The 27,789-nt window shown below is 42.9% G+C and overlaps 1 protein-coding gene across 3 annotated transcripts in view; it reads left to right on the top strand.

Annotated features, from left to right (window-relative positions):
* The window catches only part of TGFBR3 (transforming growth factor beta receptor 3), a 196,257-nt gene that overhangs the window by 131,946 nt on the left and 36,522 nt on the right, over nucleotides 1-27,789 (top strand). For all 3 annotated transcript variants that reach the window (XM_070467775.1, XM_070467774.1, XM_070467776.1), the window contains 4 exons: nucleotides 12,857-13,040; nucleotides 17,790-17,958; nucleotides 20,849-20,996; nucleotides 26,675-26,864. In XM_070467775.1, coding sequence (XP_070323876.1) covers nucleotides 12,857-13,040; nucleotides 17,790-17,958; nucleotides 20,849-20,996; nucleotides 26,675-26,864 — 691 coding nt within the window. The remainder of the gene's footprint in view (nucleotides 1-12,856; nucleotides 13,041-17,789; nucleotides 17,959-20,848; nucleotides 20,997-26,674; nucleotides 26,865-27,789) is intronic.

Raw genomic sequence — 27,789 nt, forward strand, 5'->3', positions numbered from 1 at the left:
AACCAGTAGCAGGTATATACGGGGAGAGATTTATTGCAAGAAATTGGCTTGCACCACTGTGGGTCCAGGCAAAGGAAGTCAGACATCCATAGGGCCGGCAGTCAGGTAGGGCGGCTGGAACTCTCCAGCAGGAGTGGAGCTGCTGTCCACAGATGGAATTCCTTCTTCATTAGGGAAGCCTCAGCGCTGCTGTTAAGGCCTTTCAACTGATTGAATCAGACCCACACAGATTAGCTAAAATAGTCCCTTCTTAGAGCCGCTTGGTTATGGACTTCAATTACATCTACAGAATAGCTTCACAGCACATCTAGATTACTGCTTGTGAATAACTGGAGACTATAGCCGAGCCAAACTGACATATAAAACTGAATGTCACAGAGGCTTTTATATTTAACATTTTTACAGCCTGATGTTCTTGTCATCCTAGATCTACTATAGTCTCTATTCAGTCATTTTCAGATGTTGTGGCAGTTTTTGCCACTGTTGTTTACCATAACAGATCTCTCTTCTTTCAGCCAAGCAGTTTTTTGCTTCCATATCAGTCATTATGATTTTCTGTCTGCCCCTTTCATTCTGTTTCTCCTCCACTGCGGCCAGCACGACTCCTCCAGCTGCTGGGAAACAGGAGAGAGAGACAGAGACAGAGAGACGGACAGAGAGAGAAGAAATAACCAGACAGAGAGACTGTGCAAGAGGCAGAGAAGGCATGAGCCCCAGCTCTGCCTCACTGCTTTCCTTTGTCACTCTTGTACAAACCTGGGTTTGTATTGCAGTTTTTGGAGTCTTGCAGATGAAGTTTGAGCACGCACTTGTCCCTTGCTAAATTTCTGTAAGCTGGGGCTTTACCTAACCTTTCAGTAGAAAGGAGTTGTCAGATGTGAGGATTCAGAATCTATGAAATGTGCACTGAATGACCTGTAATTGCTTTTATGATTTTCTCTCCCAGTGTTCTATTGCTGCGAGTTCAGGGGGCTCTTATCTACCTTACTTTACTAATTTCTTGAGCTTAGTAGCTACTACTCCATGGAGGTGGAGTAGAAAGAGCTCTAGAGTGAGAAGAGAGGTGTTGGCAACCCTACTTTCTACCAACTTTGTGCCCCAGACATATTCTTTAGCTTCTTTGAACCCCAGTTTCCTTGTTTGGAACTTAGATTGTCAGTCTTGATAAAGAAAAACTCTGTAGAGGGAATTACAGGTGCCTGTTTGGAGCCAGGTGTTTGAAAAATTCAGTTTGTGCCCTTGAACCTGCGTTGGCAGATTGGATATAACTTAAAAGAAAAATAGAAGAAACAATCCTTCTTAGTGAGGAATTTCCCAGAAACACATTAGGCGGGCCACAGTATATTGTGGATCATGGCAAGGACTGGCAATGATGCCAGCATTTTGTTTACTTCCTGGAAAGCACTCTAGATGATAAATACACTTTAAATTTTGGGTCACACTCCTTCTGACATCATGCTATATTGGAAGATGGGAAAGGGTAAATATAAGAGTCTTGAGAGATGATTTTGTAAGGTCATCGAGGATCCCTGTGTAGCTTGGGGCTTTACTTTGGAAAGCTCTATATTATAAAGCAGCTTACGCTTCATTAATCTGGTAACCTGTGGGGACTGAGTTCGTCTTTCAGATGCAGTGAGTTACTTTGCTTGTCTTTGTGTATATGTGTATTCATATATACTCTCATTTTTGTAACATTTCCATGGGAGATTAGAGTATTGCTTTTGTACTGGTTAATGTTCAAGTTTGTGCGTGTTTCTTTTCTGTGGGTAGCACCTCAGAGCTTTCCTCTTGGACATGTGTAAATATGTAGGGCGTTAAGAACAGAGGGCACTTTCAATCCTTTAGTTCTTTATACTTCAACGGAAATAAAAATTAAAAGCAGAGGATGATCACCATGAATGTTTTCAGAAAAATTGTTGAGGATGTTTTAAGTCATTTTGTTGGACAGAGTAATCTGGTTGTGGATACAAAATTAAAGCATCCAAAAATTTTTAAATGGTCACATGGATTCATGTTTCTTGAGTGCACTGTTGGCAGAGACCACAATCACATGGCTCATGAATATTTAGCTTTGCAAATTATGCCTGTAGGTTCCATGGGCATGGAAGTTATTATTTCTTTTTAAAAAACTTTGAAAAAAACACAAAGTTATGATATATGGTTAATAGAAAACAGGTTTCAAATCACATGACTGGAGGAAATAGGCAAGCACAGTCCTTCCAGGAATTGGGGTGGGGAGAATGTGTGATTTTCCTCTTTCAGAATGTAGGGTTCTGTCCTCATCTGGGAGGTAAATGTTTCAATACGGTTCCAACACTTTATGTAAGTTTGTTTTTGCTGGACTTGGTGCATGAAATACATCAAAGCATCATCTCCTCAGTACCTTTCTGTGTGGCACTGTTATGAGTTCTAGCGCAGATCAGATCTGCATAGATCTTACTTATGCAAAAACCTAAATTCTAGAGAAATGCCTCTCGTACTTTACCATAAGTCTTTTTCTCCCTCCTAGAATTGAACTAGCAAATTCTTGGCATGGCAGGTGTTTCTGAAATGACTGTGTATGTTTCTTTGCTTTATTTGTTTTCCTTATTTTACTTCTTCTGTTCTCTTAAGCAGGCATCTCCAGAAAGATGTGTTGATGCAAGTGTCAGGAAAAAGGAATAGGAGTAGTAAAGATTGGGTGTAAGGCAGGTCAGAAGAGGGAGAGGAGCTGACCCTGATTGTGCAAGTGCTGAACTTTCAGCAATGCTAAAGTCATGTAAATGTATGAAGTTGGGTGTGTGCGTTAGAGCAGCGTCATGGAGCTGTAACCTGAATAGCATAGCAGGCACTCACCCAAGTGATAACTCAAGCTCCAAATGGACCACAGCCCAGCTATTGGGCGTGTGTGTGTGAGACACACAGAGATTGATTGATTGATTGATTGATTCTTGAAACAGATTTTCCTCTGACATTTCAGCAGGCATTTCTTTATCATTGGAGAGCTATGGCTCCTCATTTCACAGGGCACATTTCTATCTTTTTTGATAGATAAGAAGATGACTCCCAAAATGACTTGCTTTGCTCTATCCCTCTTGGCTTTTTTAAAACTACTGTGCAGGAGAAAATTCTTGCTTGTTCTCCAAGCAATCCTATTCATGCTTTACAAAGATTACATAATGTTTTTATCTATGGCCTAGAGCAGTGATCCTCAAGTATGCCTGGCCATCATGGGGTGGCAGGCAGATGATTATAAAGCAGTCTCCTGGACCCTACATTCCCACCCCACCCCAGAATCTGCATGTTAACATACTTCTGCAGTGATATGTTGGTTTGAGGATCACACTTCTGAAAGAGGTGGATGTCTTCCTTTTTTAAAAAATTAGTTAACTAGACTGTGTTGCATTGGGTCTTCACTGCGCAGTTTCCTCTAGTTGTGGCGAGCCAGGGCGCCTCTTCATTGTGGTGCGTGGGCTTCTCATTGTGGTGACTTCTCTAGTTGCAGAGTACAGGCTCTAGGGCACGCAGGCGTCAATAGTTGCGACAGTTGGGGTCAGTAGTTGTGGCTTACAGGCTTAGCTGCTCCTCGGCATGTGTAATCTTCCCTGACCAGGAATGGAACCCGTGGCAGGCAGATTCTTATCCACTGTACCACCAGGGAATTCCGAGACATCTTCTTATCACTGGTTTTACTATATCTTCAAAATCTGGTGTGTATTTTACATTTATGACACTGATCAATTACGTACATTTCAGGCTCTCAATGGCTAGTGGCTACTGTACTGAACAGCCATAGAGCAAGGAGGGCCTACCCTGACCTCTGGCAGACGCAGAATTGACCATGGCACTCTTTCCCCTCTCTCCCCTGCTCCTAAATATGACCTCAGAATACTTTCCAGCACAGAGCTTCAGGCAACTGCTGCCGGTTTATGGGACCTCAGGATTCATGCATTCATCAAATAGTTATTGAGTGTCTTTTTTATATCCAGCACTGTGCTTTGGATATGCCCATAAGTAAAGCAGTCTAAAATCCCAGCCTCTGAAGGAGCTTACATACTAGTGGGAGGAGATGGGCTATAGGCATAATATATAGGTAAATTACATGGTAGTTTAGAAGCTGACTATATTATACTCTAGAAATAAGAATATGTAGCTCAGGTTTGAGTGCTAGAGTTGGGGCTGCGGGGTGGTTGGATTGTGATTTTAAATAAGCCCCATTGAGAAGGTAATGTGAGTAGACTTGAAGGGGGAAACTTCAGAGAAAACTTAACTGCCACCCAGGCAGTTAAGCACAGCCTGCATTTTCATCTGGGAGTATGAGGTGGGAGAAGGCAGGTAGGACTAGGTGAGGACTTAAAAGATGGCGTTATCCTCAGCAACAATTCTGTCTCCCTCCACACTGAAGAGACCACACCAGCTTGGGGGAGGCCAGAGAGAGACTGTGAGGCAACCGCCAGGCCTCTGAGTCAGCTGATGTGTTGAGATAAGTGCTAAGATGAGGAGCCCCAGTTCCAGGAAAATAGCGTCTACACCCATTAACCATCATTGCTTCCCTTCACTGGGCCTGGAGAGATCCATCTTGAGGCTTCATTGGGTCTGCTTAGGACTTTAAGAGTTAAAGCTTAAACACAGGTGTGGAAACAAAAGGGCTGGTTGCCTCTTTTGCTTTTTTTCTTCCTCTTTGGACAAGGTTGTTGAATCTGATCCAGAAAAAATAACAAACTTGGCTCTTGTTGCCTAGCCGTAAGTTCTTGTAATAAAACTCCCAGCACTGGCAGAGAGAGTAATGTTCTTTAAAAAAAAAAAAAAGTCTGGTAGCATAATCAGAATTTAAAATACAAATGGTGCGCGTGGTTTCAGTAGGGAAGAGCAGTCAGGAGAGGGGGTGGTTCTGTGCATTTCAAAGCCTGGGGCCTGTTGGACAGTCCGGGGCTTCGTGTTTGTCCCTTCAATGGACACTTGCTAAGATTCAGGATTCTCAGAGCTTGGGGCCCTATTCGTTCCCACAGGAAAACGTTTGTCATGTTGGAATGTCAGAGGACTGGGTTTTAATTAGTAAGCAGGAGAAAAGTTCAGTGGTTTCTGCAGGAAGGCACGGAACTACTAAATGATTTAATAATTGGTTTTTAGGGGAGTTAGTAGGTGAAAAATCAAATACTAGTTTTAAAGCCTGGCGAAAGATCATTTCCTGGGCAGTGAGGGAAGCAAGGTTTGTAAGAATAAAGATATTATGGCTTAGCCTTTCCTGTAAGTAACACCATTGAGCTTTCATTCAGCAAGTGGTTACTGAGTCTCTACTTTGTGCCAAGCACCTTGCCAGGCCCAGGAGATGATTCAGAACGAGCTACGTGCTTTCTTGGCCCTCATGGTGCTTGTCAGGTGGGATGGCAGCAGGTTTGATGGTAAATGGTAGAAGTTCATGTGAGAGATGGGCTGGGCTCGTGGTGTGCACACGGCAGCTCCATCTCCAGGAAAGAGGGGAGTCTGAGAGGTTTTACAGAGAAGGTGATACTTGTGGAGGACAAGGAGCAGTTACAAGGTGAGCCTGGGTTAGGGGATGACCTAGCTAGGTGGGGAGCAGAATGTAAAAAGACCCAGGAGATCTTAAGTAGAATGATGTGTTGCACCACTGTGAGTGATTTCATAGGGCAGGTGCTTGGGGGGAGTTTTGGGAAGGGGGGTGAGCAGAAGCCCTCTCTGATCATGTGCCAGTTAAGATGCTTAGATGCTATCCTCCATCATCATGTGTTTTGCTTTTTAGAAGGATCTCCTTGGTGATGGTGTGATGAGGAGTGGAGTGAGATAGGATTGGCAGCTTACACAGCAGGAGGTTACTGTAATGGTTGAGATGTGAGGTTGGTTGAGATGTAAGAACCAGCAGTGGGGTGGGTAGCAGGGCAAGGACCTGCAAGTAAGGTGGAGGGTGGAATGAATTGCCTTGAAAAGTTTCTGCCATTTTATCCAAATGTAAAACCCTTGCTCTTAGCATTTTTAAAAACAATTCCATATTCAGTCATGTAGTAAGTATCCTTGTAATAGTGATTGTAACCCCTCCTCATGTTAGAGACATACTGTTTTCCCTCTCATTTTTTTTTTTTTTTTTTGCTATTCTCTTTACATCTCTTTTCTTCTACAAACTTTAGCCCAAGCCAGACTCTAGCAAAGACTCCACTCTAGGGAGATCAAGCAGGGACTGGAGTGCTGACTGGTAGAGGAGTGGTACTGGCCTGTCATGTCTTTATTTCAGGAGAGCTCTTGATGGGTCCTAGGATGACACCCTTGCAGACGAGATGAGGACTGTTCCATGAGACCACGTTGTAGTTGGTGAACAGCCTGCATGCACGCTAAGTCACTTCAGTGGTGTCTTGACTCTTTGCGACCCTATGGACTGTAGCCCACCAGGCTCCTCTGTCCATGGGATTATCCAGGCAAGAATACTGGAGTGGGTTACCATGCCATCCTCCAGGGGATCTTCCCAACCCAGAGATCAAACCCACATCTCCTTCAGCTTCTGCATTGTAAGTGGATTCTTCACCACTGCACCACTGGGGAAGTCCTGGTAAACAGCCTGGGCTCCCGCAAGTTCTGTTTCATGTGCTCAGGTCAGCGTGGGAGTGTGCCTGCGAGTCAATAGACCTCAGCCTTGTCTGGTTCAGCATCTCAGGGATTTGGACGAGTGTGGAGATGGCACACACATGAAGTTTAGAGATTTTTGACAGAATAGATTTTTATAAGGTCTCTACAGAATTGAAATGAGTCTAAAGACTTTGATTTATATTAAAGATACATCAAAATGATACAGCAGCTATGGGAAAAAAAAAAAATACACCAGTGCAGGGGAAGGAGGAGAAGAGCCTTGAGCTGTAAAATCAAGACCTGAGACTTTAGGTACTGTTATCCCTATCTCCACCTCCCTGGTGTGAGCTGCTGTTCTTTCTCCCCTGGATTATTCCAGAAGTCTACTCCTAGTCTCCTGCTCCTTGTCTCGCTTCAGTCTAGACTGGCCATAACAGCCAGAGTGGTTTGTTAGATGTTTCCATGAATCCTCAGTGACGGCCCATCTCACCCAGACTAAACACCACAGTCCCTTCCAGTGGTCTGTAAGGTCCTGTTGGACCTGCTGGTCTCCTCTGTGACCTCTGTGCCCTTCACTCCTGCTCACCTCCGCCTCACCCCTCTCTGCCCTTCACTCCTGCCCACCTCCGCCTCACCCCTCTCTGCCCTTCACTCCTGCTCACCTCCGCCTCACCCCTGTGCTCCAGCCACTCCACCCTCCTTGCTGTCTCTTTTCTGTGCCAGACCTATACACTTGCCTCTGTCTCCTCCCCAGCACTCTTCCCCTGATGTCCACATGGCTGCCTCTGTCATCTCCTTCAGTTCTTGACCTGCCCAGTGACTTTCTCAGTCAGATTTTACACTTAAAAGTAGAGTGCCCCTCTTCTCTTCTCTCAATTTATATCATTCCTTCACAGTTGTTAACATGTATTTTAATTGTTTATTTTGTTCCTCTGACTTCCTTGCTAGACTGTAAGCTTCACAAAGCAGGGAATTTTGTCTGTTGCCTTCTCCAGTACATTCCCAGCACTTTGAACAATGCTTGGCTCTCAATAAATATTTGTTGGATGCTTGTTTAAAGCATAAACGAATGGATATGAGATTATAGTAGGGTTCAGCTGATACAAAAACTGATGTGATCTTGGGCCTCATGCAGTGTCCATAGGAAGATATTTCATAAAGAATTGGCTCACGTGATTATGAAGACTACAAATTCTGCAGACTCAGCATCTCAGTTTGATGCTGAAGGACAGAAGACTGCTGTAGGCCCAGGAAGAGCTGATGTCCCAATTCAAAGGCTGTCAGCTGGAGAATTCTCTTACTCAGGGGAAGGGTCAGCCTTTTGCTCTATTTAGGCCTTCGACTGACTGGGTGAGGCCCACACCCATTGGGAAGGGCAATTTGTTTTAGTTGGTCTACTGATCTAAATGTTAATTCTGGACTTCCCTGGTAGTCAGGTGATTGGGAATTCTCCTACCAGTGCAGGGGACATGGACTCGATCCCTGGATTGGGAAGATTCCATGTGCCACAAATTCCGAGCCTGCCCTGTGAGCTGCAATTGCTGAGCCCGAGTACCACGGCGAGGAGAGCCTGTGCTCTGCAACAAGAGAAGCCGCCACAAGAAGAAGCCTGTGCACCGCAACAAATGGTAGCCCCTGATTGCTGCAGCTAAAGTCCGCGTGCAGCAGTGAAGACCCAGCACAGCCAAAAAGAAATGAAATTAAAAAGAAATGTTAATCTCATCCAAAAACAGCCCCACAGAAATGCCCATGGTAATGTTTGACCAAATAACTGGTACCCTGTAGCCCAATCACATTGACACCTGAAGCTCGCCTTCACAGTACTCTCGCCAGACCACACCCCAAACCCTGGGCCTCGTCCCAGGCACCACATTCCAGAGATTATGCTGATGAAGATATGACAACTGTGGTGTCTGGGAAGGAGTCCAGGGAGTTGGGACTGTTGCCCTCAAGAAGTGAAGTGGTGGTCGGGGTTGAGTGATATCTACAAACATTTGAAGGTTTGTCTCATGGAAGAAAGAGGAAGGGATTCTTTGCTCTGGAAAGCCCAGCTCAGACAAGTGGGTGGAAGGCAAATCTTACAGGCAAGTAAAAGTAAGAAGGGACATCTCCTGCTTTGAGAGCCAGTGAAGTCTCCTTTCTGGAAGGGTGCAGGCAGGGCCAGCTGTGAGGGAGTCAGAAGTGGCCTGTTCTGATCCGTCCTGGGTGCTGACTTTGGGTAGGCCTTTAGCTTCTCTGAGGTTCTCTCCATGGAAATCAGAGTAGCTTGAATCAGAGGTCATCCTGAAGATCAGGTGGAAATAACCATACCTTGTAAAACTTGGTGGGGCTCAGGGGAGGCCTTTGTGTGTGAGCTGCTGTGTCAAGTCAGAGAATGGGTGGTCAGGAGGAGCACTGACTAACCCCTTGCTGCGGCAGAAAATTTCCACTGACCTGCAGTCAGGGACGCTTCACTGCCCCTGGCAGCTTTGCTTTCTTCTCATTGGAATTTGCCTGAGGAGTGGCAGTTGACTCCTTTTCCAAATTCCTCAGCCCTGAGTGTGTGATCTGTGCTGCTGCTGGCCCTGGAGAAGCCAGACGAGTGGGGCAGATGGTGAGTGAAGGGCGCTCCCCCTTCTTGAGGAGTCAGCTCCACGATGGCATAGCTTTTAATGACTTCAGGACACATTCCCAGGTTGCTCCCCATTTCTTCTCTTATTTACAGTGCTCACATTCTTGCCTCTGGAATGCACCAGGGTGATCTATCCCACCTTCAACTCTGAAGAAATGTACTCTCTGCATAGTATATTTAAAGCCCTAGTGTTTTATTTTATGGTTGTAACATGAATGAGAAAAAAGGAAAGAACGGAACATCCAGGCAGGCTTGCCTAAACATTCAGAACTGTGCTGGCAGTGGGACAAAGGCCTCTGCACTATTGTGGGTTTTTGCGGTGACAGGCTTGATAAAAGTGACTTTTTAGTACAAGTGCTTTTTAGTGGAAAGATGATTTTACTGCAGTGCTTAAGTCAGAAAATCAGATAAGTGTTGTCTGAAGTTCAGTGTTGATGAGTAGCTAAGCTTCAGAGGATTTATGAATAGGTTGGCATGGTTGTTGTTGGCAGGTAGATGGCTCAGGAGCTTTTTCTTATGCAGGCGACGTCAAAACAAGGTCAGCGCTAAATGCTCCCCCACTGGTTTTGTTTATAACTGGCACTGGGACGTGTAGCAAATGTCATTGCCACATTTGGTAGCGCTCCATAGTGCCTGATACACAGTAGGTGTAATAAGTGGTCACTGTTATAGGTGGCCATAGTTTACACCCAGCTTCTTAATGATTAGTTCTGGGTTTCCCGAGCCAATACAAACCAGAAAGTTTTTGGTATTCTTTGTAAAGCACATAGCGGCCCAATTTTTAGGATAAAAAGAGCTGTCAATTTGGTGATCCGATTTGAGAAACCAGTAGCTCTTCGAGTAGCAGTAACATTCGGTCAGTCCAAAGCATACATAGGCCAGGATTTCTCAGTTGTGGTGCTGTTGACATTTAGGATAATTCTTTGTCATGGGGGCCATCCTGTGCATTTTAGGATGTTTAGCAGCGTCCCTGGCCTCTATTCAATAGATGCCGGTAGCTCTTCCCTCCTGTTTGTGACAATCAAAACTGTTTTCAGACGTTGCTGCATGTTCCTTGGTGGGCAGGGTAACCCCTGGTAAGAACCACTGGTGTAGAGAAAGCTGTGCGGTGCCCATAATGGGCTTTTCAAACTGTGGACACTCAGTACCCATTAAGGCCAGGCTTCTCAACTGTGGTTGAACATTGAAATTGTCCAGGAAGCTTTAAAAAATGCTGATGCCTGGCTCCCACTCCCAAATTCTAGTTGATTGGGGGGTGTGGCCTGGGTCTCAGGATATTTAGAAACTCCTCAGATGCTTCTGGTTTTCAGCCAAGAGGGAGACCACAGCATGAGTCGGTGATGGAGTCAATGGGGTGAAATATTTCTTTGCTAGCATTTAAAAAGTATAAGTATATATAGTTGAAGAGAAAATATTAATGCTTAGCACAGTATTTAAGGGTAAGAACTATTTTATATGGGGCTTCCCAGGTGGCTCAGTGGTAAAGAATCTGCCTGCCAAGCAGGAGACAAGAGTGCTATCCCTGGGTCAGGAAGATACCCTGGAGGAAGACATGGCAACCCACTCCAGTATTCTTGCTTGGGAAATCCCAAGGACAGAGGAGCCTGGAAGGCTATATAGTCCATGGGGTGGCAAAGTCATGTTCAGCCAGACACGACTGAATGACTAAACACAACAACAACGACTATTTTGTATGTGTGTTGAGTTTGAAAACACTGCTGGCAAGGGTAGAGCCATAAGCATAATCCCTGCCCTCAACTTGCTTTTAACCTGGCTGTAACCACTTCAGAAACTGCTTGCTTTGTGTTAATGATAGTTAACATGAAAACATTTTTTATTGAAGTATAATTGACATATAGCATTATACTAGTTTTAGGTGTTCAACATAATGTTCAATATTTATATATATTGTAAAATGATCATCACAATAAGTCTAGTTAACATCTGTCAACATATATAGAGAAGTTTTTATCTTACAGTGAGAACTTTTAATATCTATGGTCTTCAGCAACTTTCAAATATGCAATAAATATTACTAACCATAGTCACCATGCTGTACATTAAACCCCCATAACGTATTTTTTTAATAACATGAAGTTTGTACCTTTTACATACATATTATTTTTAAATTATTTTATTTATTTATTTGGCTGCATTGGGCCTTAGTTGTGGCACTTGGGATCTTTCATTGCAGCACATGGGCTCTCTAGTTACGGCGCTTGGGCTTAGTTTCTCCACAGCCTGTAGGATCCTAGTTCCCCGATCAGGGATGGAGTTCGTGTCCCCTGCACTGCAAGACAGACTCTTAACCACTGGACCACCAGGGAAATCCCAAAGTTTGTACCTTTTGACCCCCTTCACCCATCTCATCCCCTATCTCCCACCTCTGGCAACCACCAGTCTGTTCTTAGTATCATGAATCTGGATTTTTGTTTTGTTTGTAGATTCCAAATATAAATGAGATCATTTGGCATTTGTCTTTCTCCATCTGACTTATTTCACTTAGCATAATGTCCTTGAGGTCCATTCATGTTGTTGCAAATGGCAAGATTTTATTCTTTTTCATGGCTGAAGATATTCCATCGTGTATATACACCACATCTTTATTCATTCATCGGTGAACATTTAAGTCATTTCCATATCTTGGCTATTGTAAATAATGCTGCAGGGTTCATATATCTTTTCAAGTTAGTGTTTTCATTTTCTTCGGGTAAATACCCAGAAGTGAAGTGGCTGGATCACATGGTAGTTCTGTTGTTAGTGTGAAATTCAATACAAAACATTTATAGTTCTGTGGCTTGGGAGGTTTTGAGCCTTTCTGCCACATTTTGAGGTCCCACCTTGACACTGATAAAATCAGTTGCTGGACAATAAAGATGACACGCATACTTTCACCAGCAAATGAATTTAATTATAGTGTAGCAGCTAGATGATAATTTTCCCCCTTTGTCTGTGTTAATTATATATACCATGATATGCTAGGTCAGCAGTCTAAATACATCCAGCAAATATTGAGTCTTGCATAAATCATCCCAGACGTTTTATGAGGATCAGTCTAACGGCCTCTTGACTTCATTATCTATGGGAATTTGGGGGTCTTACAAAATAAACTGTAATACACATTCATCTCACTGCGAGGAAGTAGTGTAAAGTGGTAGAAGACTGGCCAGCTCTGGTCATATTTTATCTCGGTGCTCAGGAGCCAGTAAACCAACGGGACTCTTGCTGTGTTCCCGTGGTGGCGACTGTTGGCAGAGGCTACAGCTGTGGCAGATGTGGACATCGAGGTCAAGCCTTTGGGATCACTTTTCCTAATCTCTTACAAGTCCATGAAAACATTCACCAAGGCTTCCTGTTTGATTTGAAACACATTATTTGAAAGATTGGCCTTCAATTTAGATATCTGGAAAATAGCGCTGAGAAGTCTTATGACTCCTCACAATGCACTCTGTCATCTCTCATCACAAAGTTCTTTAAGAATTCAAAGGGACGTCCTGCATTATTTGCAGTTTTGTCATTACCTGGAAGAAGGTAGGCATGAGCTGCTGAAGAAAGATGTTGCCATTGTGTAAGAAAAGGAAGAAGTTAGATTGACAGATACTTATTCATTGTCTGACAAGAGCTTTTTCTGATAATGATTTAGTTCCAGGTGACTGCACCACATTAAATATGCAACTCTGTTTCTTCTAGGTGTCTGAAGGTTCTCTGGTCCATTTTTCATCAAGAAACTTCTCCTTGTCAGCAGAAACAGAAGAAAGGCGCTTCCCCCATGGAAACGAACATCTGTTAAATTGGGCCCGAAAGGAATATGGAGCGGTCACTTCATTCACTGAACTCAAGATAGCAAGAAACATTTATATTAAAGTGGGGGAAGGTAAATTCTATGTGGTCTTAATTAATGACTGATTTATGACAGACAGTTGTTTTCTTTTCGGAGACCAGGTGGCTAGGGCACGGAATCAGAGAATTACAGATTGTTGGAGCTGGCAGAGACCTGAGGGATCGCTGGGGCCCGCTCCCCACCACATCCTCTTCTTCCCTTTTTCCTTCTGAGGAGATAGGCCTGGTAAAGTGGGGAGTAGCCTGGTTGAGAGAGGAGGAGGTTGTTGTGTAGAATTTAGAAGACACCCAGGCACAGAAGTCAGAAGTGCGTGGAGGCTGACAAGCTGAGGTGTGGGAAAGGAAGGGCTAACTGATGGAGTGCAGGAGAGTTAGCAGAGTGAGTCAGCAGTTAGAGCTTCCTCCCGCCTGTTATTCTGCAAACATTTAAAGCCAGTGTCAGTGTTGGCCTCGAGACATCAGTTAAATTTTGGACAATAGCAGAGGAAAAGTGTTTGAATATATTTTTAATACGAATGCTTGTTACAAGGACAAATTATTGGAGGAGCTGTTTAGCCTTGATAAGAAATGGCCTATTTTAATTTCCTTGCCTTGCAGAGGGATATAAATATCTGGTGACTCAATTTTGAAAGTATATTATTTCTCAAATAACTTCTTTATCATTATTTTTAGTTGAATATATTTGGAACTCCCAAATAAGTTACTAGAAATAACAACTCTTGTGAATGGGCCCTTGTTTCAGTCAGGTGATTGTGTGAAAATGGCATTTCAGGTCCTCTGGGTCCATCTGCTTTCTTCTGAATTCTACAGCAGTTGTCTCCTCTATCATAGACTGTGTGGAAGCATGAGTGAGTAATTGAATGCTTATTCCCAGCCCTTTTCCGGATCTGGGATGTTTGATAGATTCAGGACACTGATGTTGAGTGTGTGCTGTGCGCAGAGGCTGTATCAGGGGATTTCTACATGCACCCTCATTTAACCCTGCCAGTAATCCTAGGAGGAAACCATTATTTCGACCATTTTGCAGAGGGGTCAATTGAGGGTTAAGCCAACTTGCTCAAATTCACATTATTACTAGCAAGTGACAAAACTAGAACTCAAACTCAGGTTTTCTGACCTTTGAGTCTAATGCTTATTGCCTGACGATGCATTTTAAGTCTTAGCCCATTGAGATGATGGAAAAGATTGAAGGCAAAATGAGAAGAGAGAAGCAGAGGATAAGATGGTTAGATAGTATCACTGACTCAGTAGACATGAATCTGAGCAAACTCCAGGAGGTAGGAGCCTGGCACGCTGCAGTCCATGAAGTCACAAGGAGTCAGACAGGGCTTAGCGACTGAACAACAACAACAAACATAGAAGTAGGTTACCTAGATGAAAAGGCTTGTTTAGTTGACTAGAGGGAGGAGGAGTTTAAAGGAGAGCAAGTTTCAAAAACTTGAAGTTTGTTATTAAACTCTTGTGGTATTCAGGTCACTAATCTTAGAGGTCAAGCCCCACTGGGACAAAACAAAACGTCTCTTTTAATAAAGGTTCTAAGCCCTGACCACTGTTTCTTTTTGAAGCAGGATTCTAGTGCATTTTGACTGGATATTGATTACCTCCCTGAAATTTGTTAGAATAAGAACATGTGTTATGGTAACATGTAGAAGGTTGGGCTCTATTCTGTTCTCTTAAGAGGGCATGATCTTCAATGAACAAGAGTGAGGGGTTCCATGATTTCCCCAAGGCTGCACAGTGGATCAGGGAAGAACTTTAAGGACCTTGTGTCCTGCCCAGTAAAAACTTTAACTTCTTGTCAACACCTTTGGACATCCTAAAACTTGACTCCAGACACCAGTCAGGTGTAATACTGGCCCACACCATGGAGAGGAGCAGTTGGGGAAGTGAGGGTCTTTGGCTAGGTTGATGGACCACAGGGCGCTGTTGTCTATCACCATAGATTAGACTCTGCTGAGCAGACCTCATCTGCCGGTTTCCCAGAACCTGACCTGTCTCTACCCAGCTGAGTTAGGGATCCTAGGCCATGGGCCTCTTCTTGTTCTATACAAAGTGTGGTCCCCATCCTAGCAGCATCCTCATCACCTGGGAACTTTTAGAAATGCTGGTTCTCAGGCCCACCCCAGACCAACTGACTTAAAAACTCTGGTGGTAGGGTCCAGCCATCTGTGTTTTAGCAGGCACTGTAGAGTGATTCGTGCTCAGTCACTCAGTTGTGTCTGACTCTTTATGACCCTATGAACTGAAGTCAGGCTCCTCTGTCCATGGGATTTTCCCAGCAGAAACACTGGAGTGTTGCCATTTCCTCCTCCAGGGGATCTTCCTGACCCAGGGATCGAACCTCAGTCTCTAGTGTCTTAGCAATGCAGGTAGATTCTTTACCATTGTACTACCTGGGAAGCCCATGGTGCTTCTATTACTTGGTAAAGTTTGAGAACTACTGCTCTGACCTATATGCTTAGAGTGGAATAACTAAGGGCTTTCAGTTCTTATCCCAGCTGGGCTTATTATCTGCGAGGCTTCGAGCAACATTCTGATTTACCTACCACCAGAGCCTCAGTTTCCATAGCAGGAAAATGAGGTCTTTACATTACCTCTCAGGTTCTTCGAGTATGTTATTCTAGCTCTCACAGTGGTTTGTCAATCCTTTCCTAAAATACAAATAAGCATGTGACTTCCCCCCTCCCCCAAACTTGCCAGGTTTCTACCCGGGGATTCCCCTTTGTGGTTTCCTCTCTGCTTGGCAGTTGGTATAAGTTTTGATGCCAGGCATGCAGAAGGTCATTTGGGGGCAAAAAAAAAACCACATACATGCATGCACACATAACAAAAAGTGATCAGCTTACTCACTTTAGTGACAATGGCATCTGGGACTTAAGCCCTTAATAGCAGCAAGTTTTAAACAATTAAACCTTTCCTGGTGGCTTTGGAGAGTCACAGTGTGGGTGAGCTTTTTGTTACTTGTCTCAAATCTCACACCAGTATTTGTTAATTCTGAAAACCTATGCCACGTGCCAGATGTACCCCAGGCTCATCTGTGAACTAGGAATACAGGCCAGAGTCCCAGGAGGAGGTCCTTGTCTCTTGAGTTCCAGACGGGCCTGTCCCTGGCCCATGCCTCCATCCTCTGACGCTTGATGAAGTTTCAGCCTTGCCACCCCAATAGCACTTTCTGTCCTGTGATCTGGGGGAAGCGCTCGCAGGGCTGCAGCTGCAGGGTGTGCATTCTTCTTCTGCTCATCTGGCAAAACCCTTAGCAGATGTGGAGGGGGTGCTGCTCCAGCAGCCAGAGTCAGCAGAGCCTGGGCCTCTTTAAGGGGGGTCTTTAGGGAAGAATACAGAATGCACAGCCAACACTTTCTTGACGTGAACCTTTAAGCAGGGGCCCTGTGAACTCCCCTGGCCCCCCCTGTTCTAGGGGTGACAGTGGGGGATGCCCTGGTGCCTGGAGCCAGAATGCCACAATGTGTGTTGTAGACTTCAGCACAGGGGGCGTTGCACAGTTGGGTGGGCAGTATCAACCCAATCTGGGGAACTCCTGGGCTGAGGCCTCACTGCTAAGTGAGACTTGCATATGAATTTGAACCCTGGCATCCTGTCCATTAAATGAAAAAGGCAGAAGTCTGTTTCATTAAAGTGCCAGGTCTCTGATTAATTACCCCTTCTGAAAAAAGCTTGCTGCACCTAGAACTTCCTTGACACTGGTCCCAGCTGTCACACTGCCAGCAGTTTCAAGTTCTGTTTAAACATTTAAACCGCTCGATGGAAATCCCATCAGCCATGGTGCTGTGTAAGCAGCATGTGCTTTGGGGGAGTATCTTAGGACTCTTCGTAAGTGCATCACTTTCCCTGGTGGAGGTGATGAACAGTCCTCAGCACAATGAGATAATATTTGTGAAAGCACCTTGTAAACTGTAAAGTGCCATATAAACGTTCAGTGTCTGGGTCAAGATTATGAGAAAGAGTGGAAGTCTGCCCTCACTCTAACAGTCTTTAGAGTATAAATGACTCTGAGGAAGAAATATGAAGGAATGATTAATTCTACAGCGTGGGCCAGAGAATTGTTTAGGTTTCTGGTTCTTCTATTAATTGAAATAGCAAATATCCAAAGAGGAGCATCCTTGGGGGTAGGATAGATAGGTCACTGGGTTCAGTGTTGAGTGTGCCGAGTGACGTAGCTGTTGGGTTTTTAGGTGGGAGGTCCTTGGTGGGCAGATGGCTGTGCAGGCGTGCAACTTAGGAGCCATGGTCTAGGTATAAGTTGACGCTGTGGGAGTGATTGAGATCATCTAGAAGAAGAAGTAAAAAGAGTTGAGGCAGGAACTGATATTCTTAGCCTTGGTTTATATCAGGATTAACTGTGGAGCTTTTCAAAACGAAAGCCTTCTAGGTCCCACCTAGATCTGAGTTGGACTCTTCGGGGTGGAGTCCACACAGGTGGCTTCTGATGTGCACTGAAGATTGAGGACCACAGATGTTTAAAGGATGAGCAGAGGAAGAGCCCGTGAGAGACTGAAAGACAGGTCAGAGGAAATGGGTGAGGACAAAGCAGAACCAAAAAAAAAACAGGAAGGGAGAGGATTTAGACCAGAAGAGCCACTGGAGTTGGTCAGTAGGAGCCCACTGATGACCACAGAGGAAGCATTTCAGGCAGAAGCTTGAGGTTCCCTGTGTCCTGCACTTGCCCAGGGTCCCCCTTACCTTCCCTCCTTTGAGTCTGGTTACCACATAGCTCATTGTGTGTGTTTCTTTCTTTCTTTTTTTTTTTTTTTTTTACTTTCAGATCAAGTGTTCCCTCCCACGTGCAACATAGGGAAGAATTTTCTCTCCCTCAATTATCTTGCTGAGTACCTTCAGCCCAAAGCTGCAGAAGGGTGTGTGATGTCCAGCCAGCCCCAGGATAAGGAAGTACATATCATTGAGTTAATCACCCCCAACTCTAACCCCTACAGGTGAGTGAGTGTGAGTGTGTGTGTATTTTCTGAACGAAGAGATGAAAACAAAGACATGATGTGACGTGACACGATTCTGACTTGAGGCAGGGAGAGGCTCAGCCCTCCCTCATGTGAGAGGGAGGGAGTGACTCATACTTTGGGTGATATTCACAGAATCTTTGAAGAAAGCAGTAAAGGTACCAGTGTCATATCTTCTGATCTCTCTCTAGATTCCATATATCCCAGATGAGTTCTGAAGCATAATCTGAACTTCTTGGTACAGTCATCCATTGGTCTTGGCAGGAGACTGTCTTCAGATCCCCCTTGGATACCAAAATCCATAGATGCTCAAATATTTTATAAAAATGGCATAGTATTTGCATATAACCTACACGCATTCTCCTGTATACTTTAAATTGCCTCTAGATTACTTATCATACCTATTATAATGTAAATACTATCTAATTAGTTGTAAGTACAATATTTGTTGTTGTTATGCAGTTGCTCAGTCGTGACCGACTCTTTGTGACCATGGACTGAAGCAAACCAGGCTTCCCTGTCCTTCACCATCTCCCAGAGCTTGCTCAAACTCATGTCTATTGTGTCAGTGATGCCATCCAACCATCTCATCCTCTGTCATCTCCTTCTCCTCCTGCCTTCAATCTTTCCCAGTATCAGGTCTTTTCTAATGGGTCGACTCTTCGTATCAGGTGGCCAAAGTATTGGAGTTTCAGCTTCAGCATCAGTCCTTTCAATGAATAATCAGGGATGATTTCCTTTAGTATTGACTGGTTTGATCTCCTTGGAGTCCAAGGGACTCTTGAAAGTCTTCTCCAACACCACAGTTCAAAAGCATCAATTCTTTGGCACTCAGCCTTCTTTATGGTCCGACTCTCATATCCATACAAGACTACTGGAAAAATCACTTATAGCTTGCACTATACTGACCTTTGTTGGCAAAGCAATGTCTCTGCTTTTTAATATGCTGTCTAGGTTGGTCATAGCTGTTCTTCCAAGGAGCACGGGTCTTTTAACTTCATGGCTGCAGTCACCATCTGCAGTGATTTTGGAGCCCAAGAAAATAGTCTTTCACTCTTTCCATTATTTCCCCATCTATTTGCCATGGAGTGATGGGACCAGATGCCATGATCTTAGTTTTTTGAATGCTGAGTGTCAAGCTGGCTTTTTCACTCTCCTGTTTCACATTCATCAAGAGGCTCTTTAGTTCCTCTTCACTTTTTGCCATAAGGGTGGTGTCATCTGCATATCTGAGGTTATTGATATTTCTTCCAGCGATCTTGATTCCAGCTTGTGCTTATATTAAATACAGTATAAATGCTATGTAAATAGTTGCCTGCAAGGAGCAAATTCAAATTTTACTTTTGGGAATTTCCTGGAATTTTTTTCCCCAATATTTTCCATCTGTGATTGGTTAAATCTCCAGGTGGAACCTGGAGACACAGAAGATGGACTGTACTAGTTATAGAACAGATACTCTTACTCCATTATTATCACCTATGACTGAGGTTATCCCTGATAAGAAAATTACAAAGTGTGCCTTATTAGCATAGTTATCATTTTAACAATATATTTTTTTAAAAACAAATCTCTGTTTATAGTGTCCTCAGAGCACTTCAGGCGCCCCTAACTGTTTGAAGCTGCGTGTGACTGTGTATGTGTGAGTGAGTGTGTGTATGTGTGTCAGGGGAGTGGCCCGTTATGGTGACACATCAGAGAGCTATTAGATATTTGCTGCATCCTTGCAACCCTCAGCTTCCTGCCCAGGACAGGAAATTTAACTCTCTTTATCAAGACTGATGAGGGAATTTATGTAAGAAAGGAAAGGGAGAAAGTAGGCCTTTCTCCTACTTTCACTTGCATTTCATAGGGACTAGTGAGTTAAGCTGTTAATTTATACTATAGAAGGATTTTGCAGTTAAAATTCTAATCAAACTTTGATTTCAAAAGTGAATAAACAACAGATTAGTTTTGGTAAGACTGAAAATGGAAATTTTGTCCCAAGTGAAGAATTGTGGAAAATTAAAAGGGAATGGGACTAGAAGCAATAGAAGCATGTATACCTAGGTATTAGGCCTAAGGCTTCATTTGAGTACTATATATCACTCATTTTTTGCTTTCCACTTGTGTAAAACCAAGATGGAAATAAAGACTTTCCTCTAAATCCAGAATGCCAGAGATGTTATTATTTGGTAAGAATTCTCTTTTGTACTGGATTCTTAGAAGTTTGGATTGTGTTCGTTAATTTTCCAATAATCACTTGGTTGACCATCTGTTTTTTTTATTTTAATAGCTATCTCCAGAAGTTTGGGGAAGTTAATGCAGATATGATTTTGTAACAAATGTTAATGGCTTAAGCAAACCTTATATAAGTTAAGAAATGCTCTAGCCGTTTGCCTCTTATTTTATTCTGAAGTTTTCTAACTTTTTTTTTTACTGCCTCCCTCTTGCATCCACCCTGCCACCGTCCACTCATCAAATTGCCACCCACTCCTGGTTTGAAGGATTTTGAGGATATAACAAATTAGAATGTTACATATCAAAGGTGTTGAGCCTGAAGAAACAACAATTCTGCTTCAAAAGTAAACTCTTCTGGTTTGTTCAAGTCCAGTTTCAAACAGTGGCCACATGAAGTAACCACCTTTTTTTTTCCCCAGTGAAGAGAAAAAGTTTAGTGGCTAATTAACCACAGGCATATTTTTCTATTGTTATGTAAAATCATTTTGTTATGTGTGCACTAAACAATCTGTTTTGCACATGTCATTTGCCTGGGATCCACTCCAGCTTTTTAATCAACTGGCCAGACACTGGAAACATGAAGACTTGGAAGAGGGGAGTTGCAACTTTCTGGCATTTGGGTCCTAACTCTGCCTTTGTTTTCCACTCACAGTACTTTCCAGGTGGATATCATAATTGACATAAGACCTTCTCGGAAGGATCCTGAGGTGGTAAAAAATCTGATCCTGATCTTGAAATGCAAAAAGTCTGTCAACTGGGTGATCAAATCTTTCGATATTAAGGGAAACCTGAAAGCTATTGTAAGTTGGTTAAGCATTTCTTTGTTTTGATGAATGGCAGTAATTTAAGCTGTGTTCGTATGTGTTATTTTTGTGAAGTTTTTCTCCATTATTTTTCACTTTATAAAACAGGCTGCTCCTTGGCTTCTCCTGTCAAGGACAGGCCGTGTGGTAGTTAAAAAAGGTTTTTGGGGTCAGTACAGACCTGGATTCAAGTTCAGACTCTGCCACTATGAACTGTGACCTTGGGCAAGTCCCTTCACCTCTCTGGATCCCACGAGCCTCATTTGTGAAATTCCTGAAATGTATTAGTGTGCTTTCCAGTCTTCTTTCTGTTGTTGTTTAGTTGCTAAGTCGTATTGTACTCTGCGACCCCTTGGACTGTAGCCTGCCAGGTTCCTCTGTCCCTGGGATTTCCAGTCTTAGTAAGTATAAAACAGTGAACACAAGCATTTCATGGCTGAGAATCCTATGGGGGCCTCAGTGTAATGGCTGTGAATATTAACTCTTACTGTAGGGTTGGGTCTTTATGAAGGATGTGGGAAATGAGCTAACTCCAGCTTATTTTTCTTTTCAAGACAAATATTTGGTATTGGCTTGTGTTTTAGCTTGCTGCTAAGGATAAAACCCTGATAAAAGAATTACAACTGTGCACAGGTTAGTGAGATGATGCTGGAAAAGTATCCCCAGCCTGTTTCCTAAGCATTCTATTTTGTGAAGGAAATATATACAAGAAGTTTAACTGGGTGGCATGATGGGCAGACAGCAGCTCATTTCTGGAAAAGTTAAATGTTGAAATTTGGTGGAATACATTTTTTCCAAGTATATTTAGGGAGATAGTTATTTGACAGGATATTGCAGCAAATTATATTAAAAGTTAAAGAAGAATTCCCCTTCCTCATTTTTAAAAAGATAATTATCTTTTTGCATGCATGCATGCATGCTAAGTTGCTTCAGCTGTGTCCAACTCTTTGTGACCCTATGGACTGTAGACCACCAGGCCCCTCTGCCCATGGGATTCTCCAGGCAAGAACACTGGAGTGGGTTGCCATGCCCTCCTCTGGGGGATCTCCCTGACCCAGGGATCAAACCCTTGTCTCTTACGTAGCCTGCATTGGCAAGCGGGTTCTTTACCACTAGCACCACCTGGGAAGCCCAATTACATCTTCAGCATCTCTTTTTGTGGGCTTAAATGTTAGTGCATTGTCTTAAAAAATTTTTTTTAATTAAATTTAATTTAAATTAGAATTTAAAAACTGGAAGATTGCTTTACAATGTTGGTTTCTGCCATGCAACAACATGAATCAGCCTCCAGTATACCTACATCCCCTCCCCCCTTGAGCCTCCTTCCACTCCACCAGTCCACCCCTCTAGGTCATCACAGATCACTGGGCTAAGCTCTCTGTGTTATAGGGAAGCTTCCCACTAGCTATCTGTCTTACTTGTTGGTAGTGCATATGTGTCAATGCTACTTTCTCAATTCATCCCACCTTCTTCCCCTACTGTATCCACAAGTCTGTTCTGTACATCTGCATCTCTATTCCTACCCCGTATGTTGTCTTTTTAAAAAAACTGTGGCCAGTTCCTCTTTCAGTGCCTGCACTGAATCAGTTGGAGTGGGGTTTATGTTTTCAGTGGGTTTATGTTTTGGGAGAGGGATGCCTTTGGCATTGGTATTATTCATTCAGGGCACCTTCTATGTGACAACACAGTGAACAGAGCCAACAGTCCCCTAGGCGACATCCTGTACGAGCATTTGCCAGAGGCCGTGGGTAAAGCCATGAGCACACACATCTTAATTTTAAAGTAATCATTTCTGGTTCCTGTGGGTTTTTTTTTTTTTTTTAACTTTTAGGGGATCCCAATAAACCATCATGTGTAGTGGTGATACATCAATTTGGTATTGAGCACAAAGCCCAGCAGTGATTTTCTAAAGTCAGAGCTGTTGTGATTGCTTTCCCTGGCATGGCATGAGCAGTGTTGGTGACCTGGGCTGTTTGCAGCCTTTGCTGCCTGGCACACCAGCCAAATGTTTTTAATTTCAGAATAACAAAAACAGGAAAGGGAATCATGCTTTGAAAGGCAAAAACATACGGTACATTTTAATTCCCTGCTGGAGTTTTTGTGTAAATGTTCTCTTGGCCCTGACCCCTCGATGGCTCTTTCTCTCCCTGAGCATGTGTGCCTGGTCCAGGGCAGTCCTGGAGTTCACTCCGAAGGTCCCCACTTCTCCTATGAATCAGAGAGGCTAGAGAAAGAGATTGCTCATCTCAGTGCAAGATCTGTTTATACTGCTCTCCTTGGCTGTACTCCTGTTCCAGGCCAATTTTGGACAATGCATGACAACATTACTAAACAATTAGGTAATGTTTCATGATGTTCCTTTTTATTCTCCCAATCAGTTTCATGCTTTGTGATTTCTTAACTCCCGTCTCAGATGTGAGTTCTGACTGTGCTGGGAGGGAAAGTTACCTGCTAATAAAAAGGTAGAGTGGAGAGAATGCTGGCTTTGGGGCCAGCCAGGTCTGGATTCAAATCCCATTTCCAATTGCTGTTATCCCAGTTGATCCTGGGCAATCTCATTGAACTTTGAGTTTGTTTCCTTACCTGTGAAATGGATACAATGATAATACTCACCTTGAGAGTTCTTGTGAGGTTTAGCAGAGTCCATTCATTCATTCAACAAATATTTGTTAAGTGTGCCCTGGGTATTTCATCTAAAGCAGTCAGCATACTGCCTGCACATGGTGAGTTCTCAGCTACATGTACTACTTCCGTGAGCCTCAGGTTCCTCTTCTCTAGAAAAGAGTAGTAGTGCCTACTCCTTATATTTTGGAGTAGAATTAAATAAGAAAACATATATTAAGCACTTAGCACAGTGCCTGCCATAAAAGATGGTGGTAGGGAGTAGGTTTCTATCTTCCTTCTATTAGCAATTCTTTAAGAGTTTGTAGGGACAATTGACAAAGTGAAGACAAAGACAAATGTCTACTAAAGGAATTGTGTGGAACTCGTTGGGGCAAATTTAAAGAAGAGCACCATTAAACATAGGTGGGGTGTATATGTGTGTGTGTGATATGATGTGGGCAGAATGAACCCTCTAAAAGATAGGATGGCCCAAAGAGACAGAGAAGGTTGTGCTGGGGCCAGATGGGATTACTAGAAGTGTCCATATTACATCATCATGCCCAGCTCTGGCTTTTAATTCAGGGCCTTTATGGACCATGCATAATCACATTTTGGAAAAGACTCCAAAACATAAAAGAATAGATGGAGATAACTTGTTAGAAATTTTCTGTTGTATGATTTCATAGGGCCTCAGGGCTTCAAGTTTGCAAATAGTGAGTTTATTCTTAGAAGAGATATTTTTTAATTCCATTGGGAATATGGACTGTACCCTCTGCCTGACTTTTCTTCCAGCCCCCACCCTCCCAGATACCAGCAGTTTTGATGCAGGTGTGTGGATGGTGGGGAGAGGGGAAGGTACCCCAACTCTACTTAACTCATTGCCCTTTGTGAAGATATGGCTGGGAAAGATGGCGGTGGTATTTGAGACCTCCTTGAATACTCCCTAATGGAGTAGCTATACTGAGGCCTTGGGAGCCTGGGGACTCCCAGAAATACAGGATAAGGAACCCATTCATTGCTGAGAACCAACTTGCCTGCCATTGTCCCAAACCTTGCTGCTTTACAAATGCATAGATAGATTTCTAGCCTTGTAAATCCTGAGGTGTAATCAATATGAGTTGTGCTGACAGCTCCTAGTGTTCATGTGGAAAGGTGTAAACAACTCATTCCATATTGCTACAAAAAGAACAGGTGGCAGTTATGATGATAGTATTCTGGAAATACAGTATTTTCTCAGCTGTCCAACAACATGAAAGACTAGGGCAGATGAGGCCAAGCAGTATTGTTTAGGCCAGTGTTGCAACTCCAGCCAATCAAAACGACAGGCTGCCTTGAAAGCCCGGAAGAAGCTGTGCTGAAAAAACTGCTGTTGACTCAATGAGTAACAAGGTCTAGGAACTAATTGGATCCTTCTTTACTTTATTTTAGTTTCCTTCCGTCCTCCTCCTCTCCCTCTCTTCTTTCTTCTTTCCCTTTCCCTGAGGAATGTTTTCTGAATCCCAGTAAGAGCAGAATAATCCAAATCTGTGGAACTGAGGTTTTTTTGTTGTTTTTTTTTTTTTTTTTTGCTAATGGCTACAGAACTTGGTTAAAGCTCTTTCTGGTCCCTTTGCGTGCATTATTGTGACTTGCTTATCTGATAAGCACTTCGGGTAGTAGAAAAATATACTGGGTGAGATTCTTTCAGTTTTGAATTGAAAATGTGTGTCCTCAGCCAGTATCCCACAACCAGAGAGGCCAAGAGAACTTAGAGGCTACGAATCTTCTATGGTTTTATAGTGGGAAAGGATTAATATTTAGTCATGTTAGGGGCAAACAGAATGGGAAACAAATGGGGAATTTAGGAAAAATGCTGCATGTATGCAGAAGAAAATAATTGGGCATGGAAATTAAAGTGATTTTTATACGGCATGAAATGGCGTAATCCACTTGCTAGAAGGGCCTTCCAGCCGTGTAGGAACAGATGTTGAAAATGTGGTGACTTCCCTTTAGCTATTCCCTGCAGCATTCAGCTCCCTCACCATCTGAGAAGATCACTGCAGTAGGATCAGAGTGTAATGTGAAATTTACCTTCCATGTTCTTATTACTCAGAGTCCTTCAATATTCTTTCCTGGAAAGATTTCTGTCACTCAGTTTTAATTTTTAACTGACTACCAAATTAAAGTTAATTTTAAGAGTTACTTGTATTGTGGGATAGAAGTATTGGTACTTAGAGGCATGGTGGCTTAATTAATATTTTAGACCATAAAATCTAACCATAGTCCATTAATAGAACTGGCAAGTGTCTATAGTTGCAGGACTGCTAAATTGATCATAAGTTATAAGTGAAATATCGACTTTGGTTGTTTCACCCTGTGGCATTCATAGTTTACAAAGATAGGATAGTCCCCACAGTGAAGTAACTAGGTTGTGCCTTCTCTCATTTAACTCTAGGATATAGGAAGTAGAGGGTTCCTTGGTGGCTCAGCAGTAAAGAATCTACCTGCCAATGCAGGTTTGATCCGTAGGTGGGGGAGATCCCCTAGAGAAGGGAATAGCAACCCACTTCAGTATTCTTGCTAGGAATATCCCGTGGACAGAGGAGCCTGACAGGTATTGCAAAAGGGTTGGATGTGACTTAGCATCAACGTAGAAATAACAACAACAACATAGAAAGCAGAACACAGGCATGTTCAGATAATATAGCATACACATTTCTGTATACTTAATATATAACTTTAAATAAAAATAAAAGTTTTGTATCATATTTGATGTGTGTGTTAATAATTTAAACATTAACACTAGTGACATGCTATTCATGCTTATGATAATTAGATTATCCACTAATGACAAAAATGATTATGTTATTTGTATCAACATAAGCAACCCAAATGATGTGACCAGTCAGCATGAATAGATATTTCTTAATCTGCTGTTACAAGTTTTCACATCAGTATTCTTAGCCCAAGGAAAGTAGGGATCAAAAGAATAAATAGTTTGCTCATACACAATAGAGAATCTATTTGTTTCAGGTATTAAGGCACTGTTTAATTTTATAGACTCATGAGTGAAATTTTGTTATTATCTTCAGGCTCCTAATAGTATTGGCTTTGGGAAAGAAAGTGAAAGATCTATGATAATGACCAAATCAAAAAGAGATGACATTCCTTCAACCCAAGGGAGTCTGGTCAAGTGGGCTTTGGACAATGGCTATAGTCCAGTAACATCATACACGGTGGCTCCTATGGCTAATAGATTCCATCTTCGGCTTGAAAGCAGCGGTAAGTGTGATTTTTTGTTGTTGTTGTTTGTATAAAAAACATCCCCCCCAAATGTGCTTTCCAATGAGGAACTTTCATTTCAACTCATAGGGTGCTGTTTTTCTGTTGCAAATTTTAACAATTCATTTGACTACTTTTTACTGTAAAGCTTAAAGTTACATAGAATTGTGCTAGATTATTTTGGGGGAAACTATCTTGAATACAGACTTTTTACTAACGTAGAGTCAGTTGCATTCTGGAAAACTTTGTTATAGATCACTTTCTCTCTGCAAATATTAAGGATAAATTAGTCTGGGTTCTTTTCTCAGAGGAGCCCAGTGATCACTTTGGGCTGAGATACAGAGCGGTTGGGACAGCAGGAGAGAAGTCTTAGGTCAGGCCAGATCTCACAGGAAGTCACGAGGACTCATACTTGTGCTTTCTCATGCTCTCTCATGCTCACCCAGAGGGAATAATGTAGGAGTTACTACCCCACTTAGATGGAGGAGAAAGCAGAGGCTTAATAAGTTCTTTGAGGTTCTCTTATAACTACTAAGACTTGAACCCCAGGTTTTCTGATCCCTGGATCTTTTGCTCACTGCATGGTACCACAACTGAGTGCAGGGTTGGTAGAATGAAGGTTGGGAGTCCAGGTTTAAGTCCCAGCCCTGGTGTTTGATCACTGTTTTTGGAAGTTGCTTAACTCCTGAGCCTCTGATTCTTCCTCAGCCATATGGGGGAAACAGTAGAACCCATCTCACAGGGTGGTTGTGAAGGTTTTTTGTTAACAAATTAAAAACCTCCAAACCTCTTACTTCTTTTGGACCCATACAACTAACTGTGCCATCCTTTAAAAAAAAAATGGTTATTGAAGGAGTGCTAATGTCTACTGCCATCCTCTTTTCCAATTCCCATTGTAGGATGGATTAACCTCAAGTATATATCA

The sequence above is a fragment of the Odocoileus virginianus genome, chromosome 5 (genome assembly GCF_023699985.2).
Source record: "Odocoileus virginianus isolate 20LAN1187 ecotype Illinois chromosome 5, Ovbor_1.2, whole genome shotgun sequence".
Taxonomy (NCBI): Eukaryota; Metazoa; Chordata; class Mammalia; order Artiodactyla; family Cervidae; genus Odocoileus; species Odocoileus virginianus.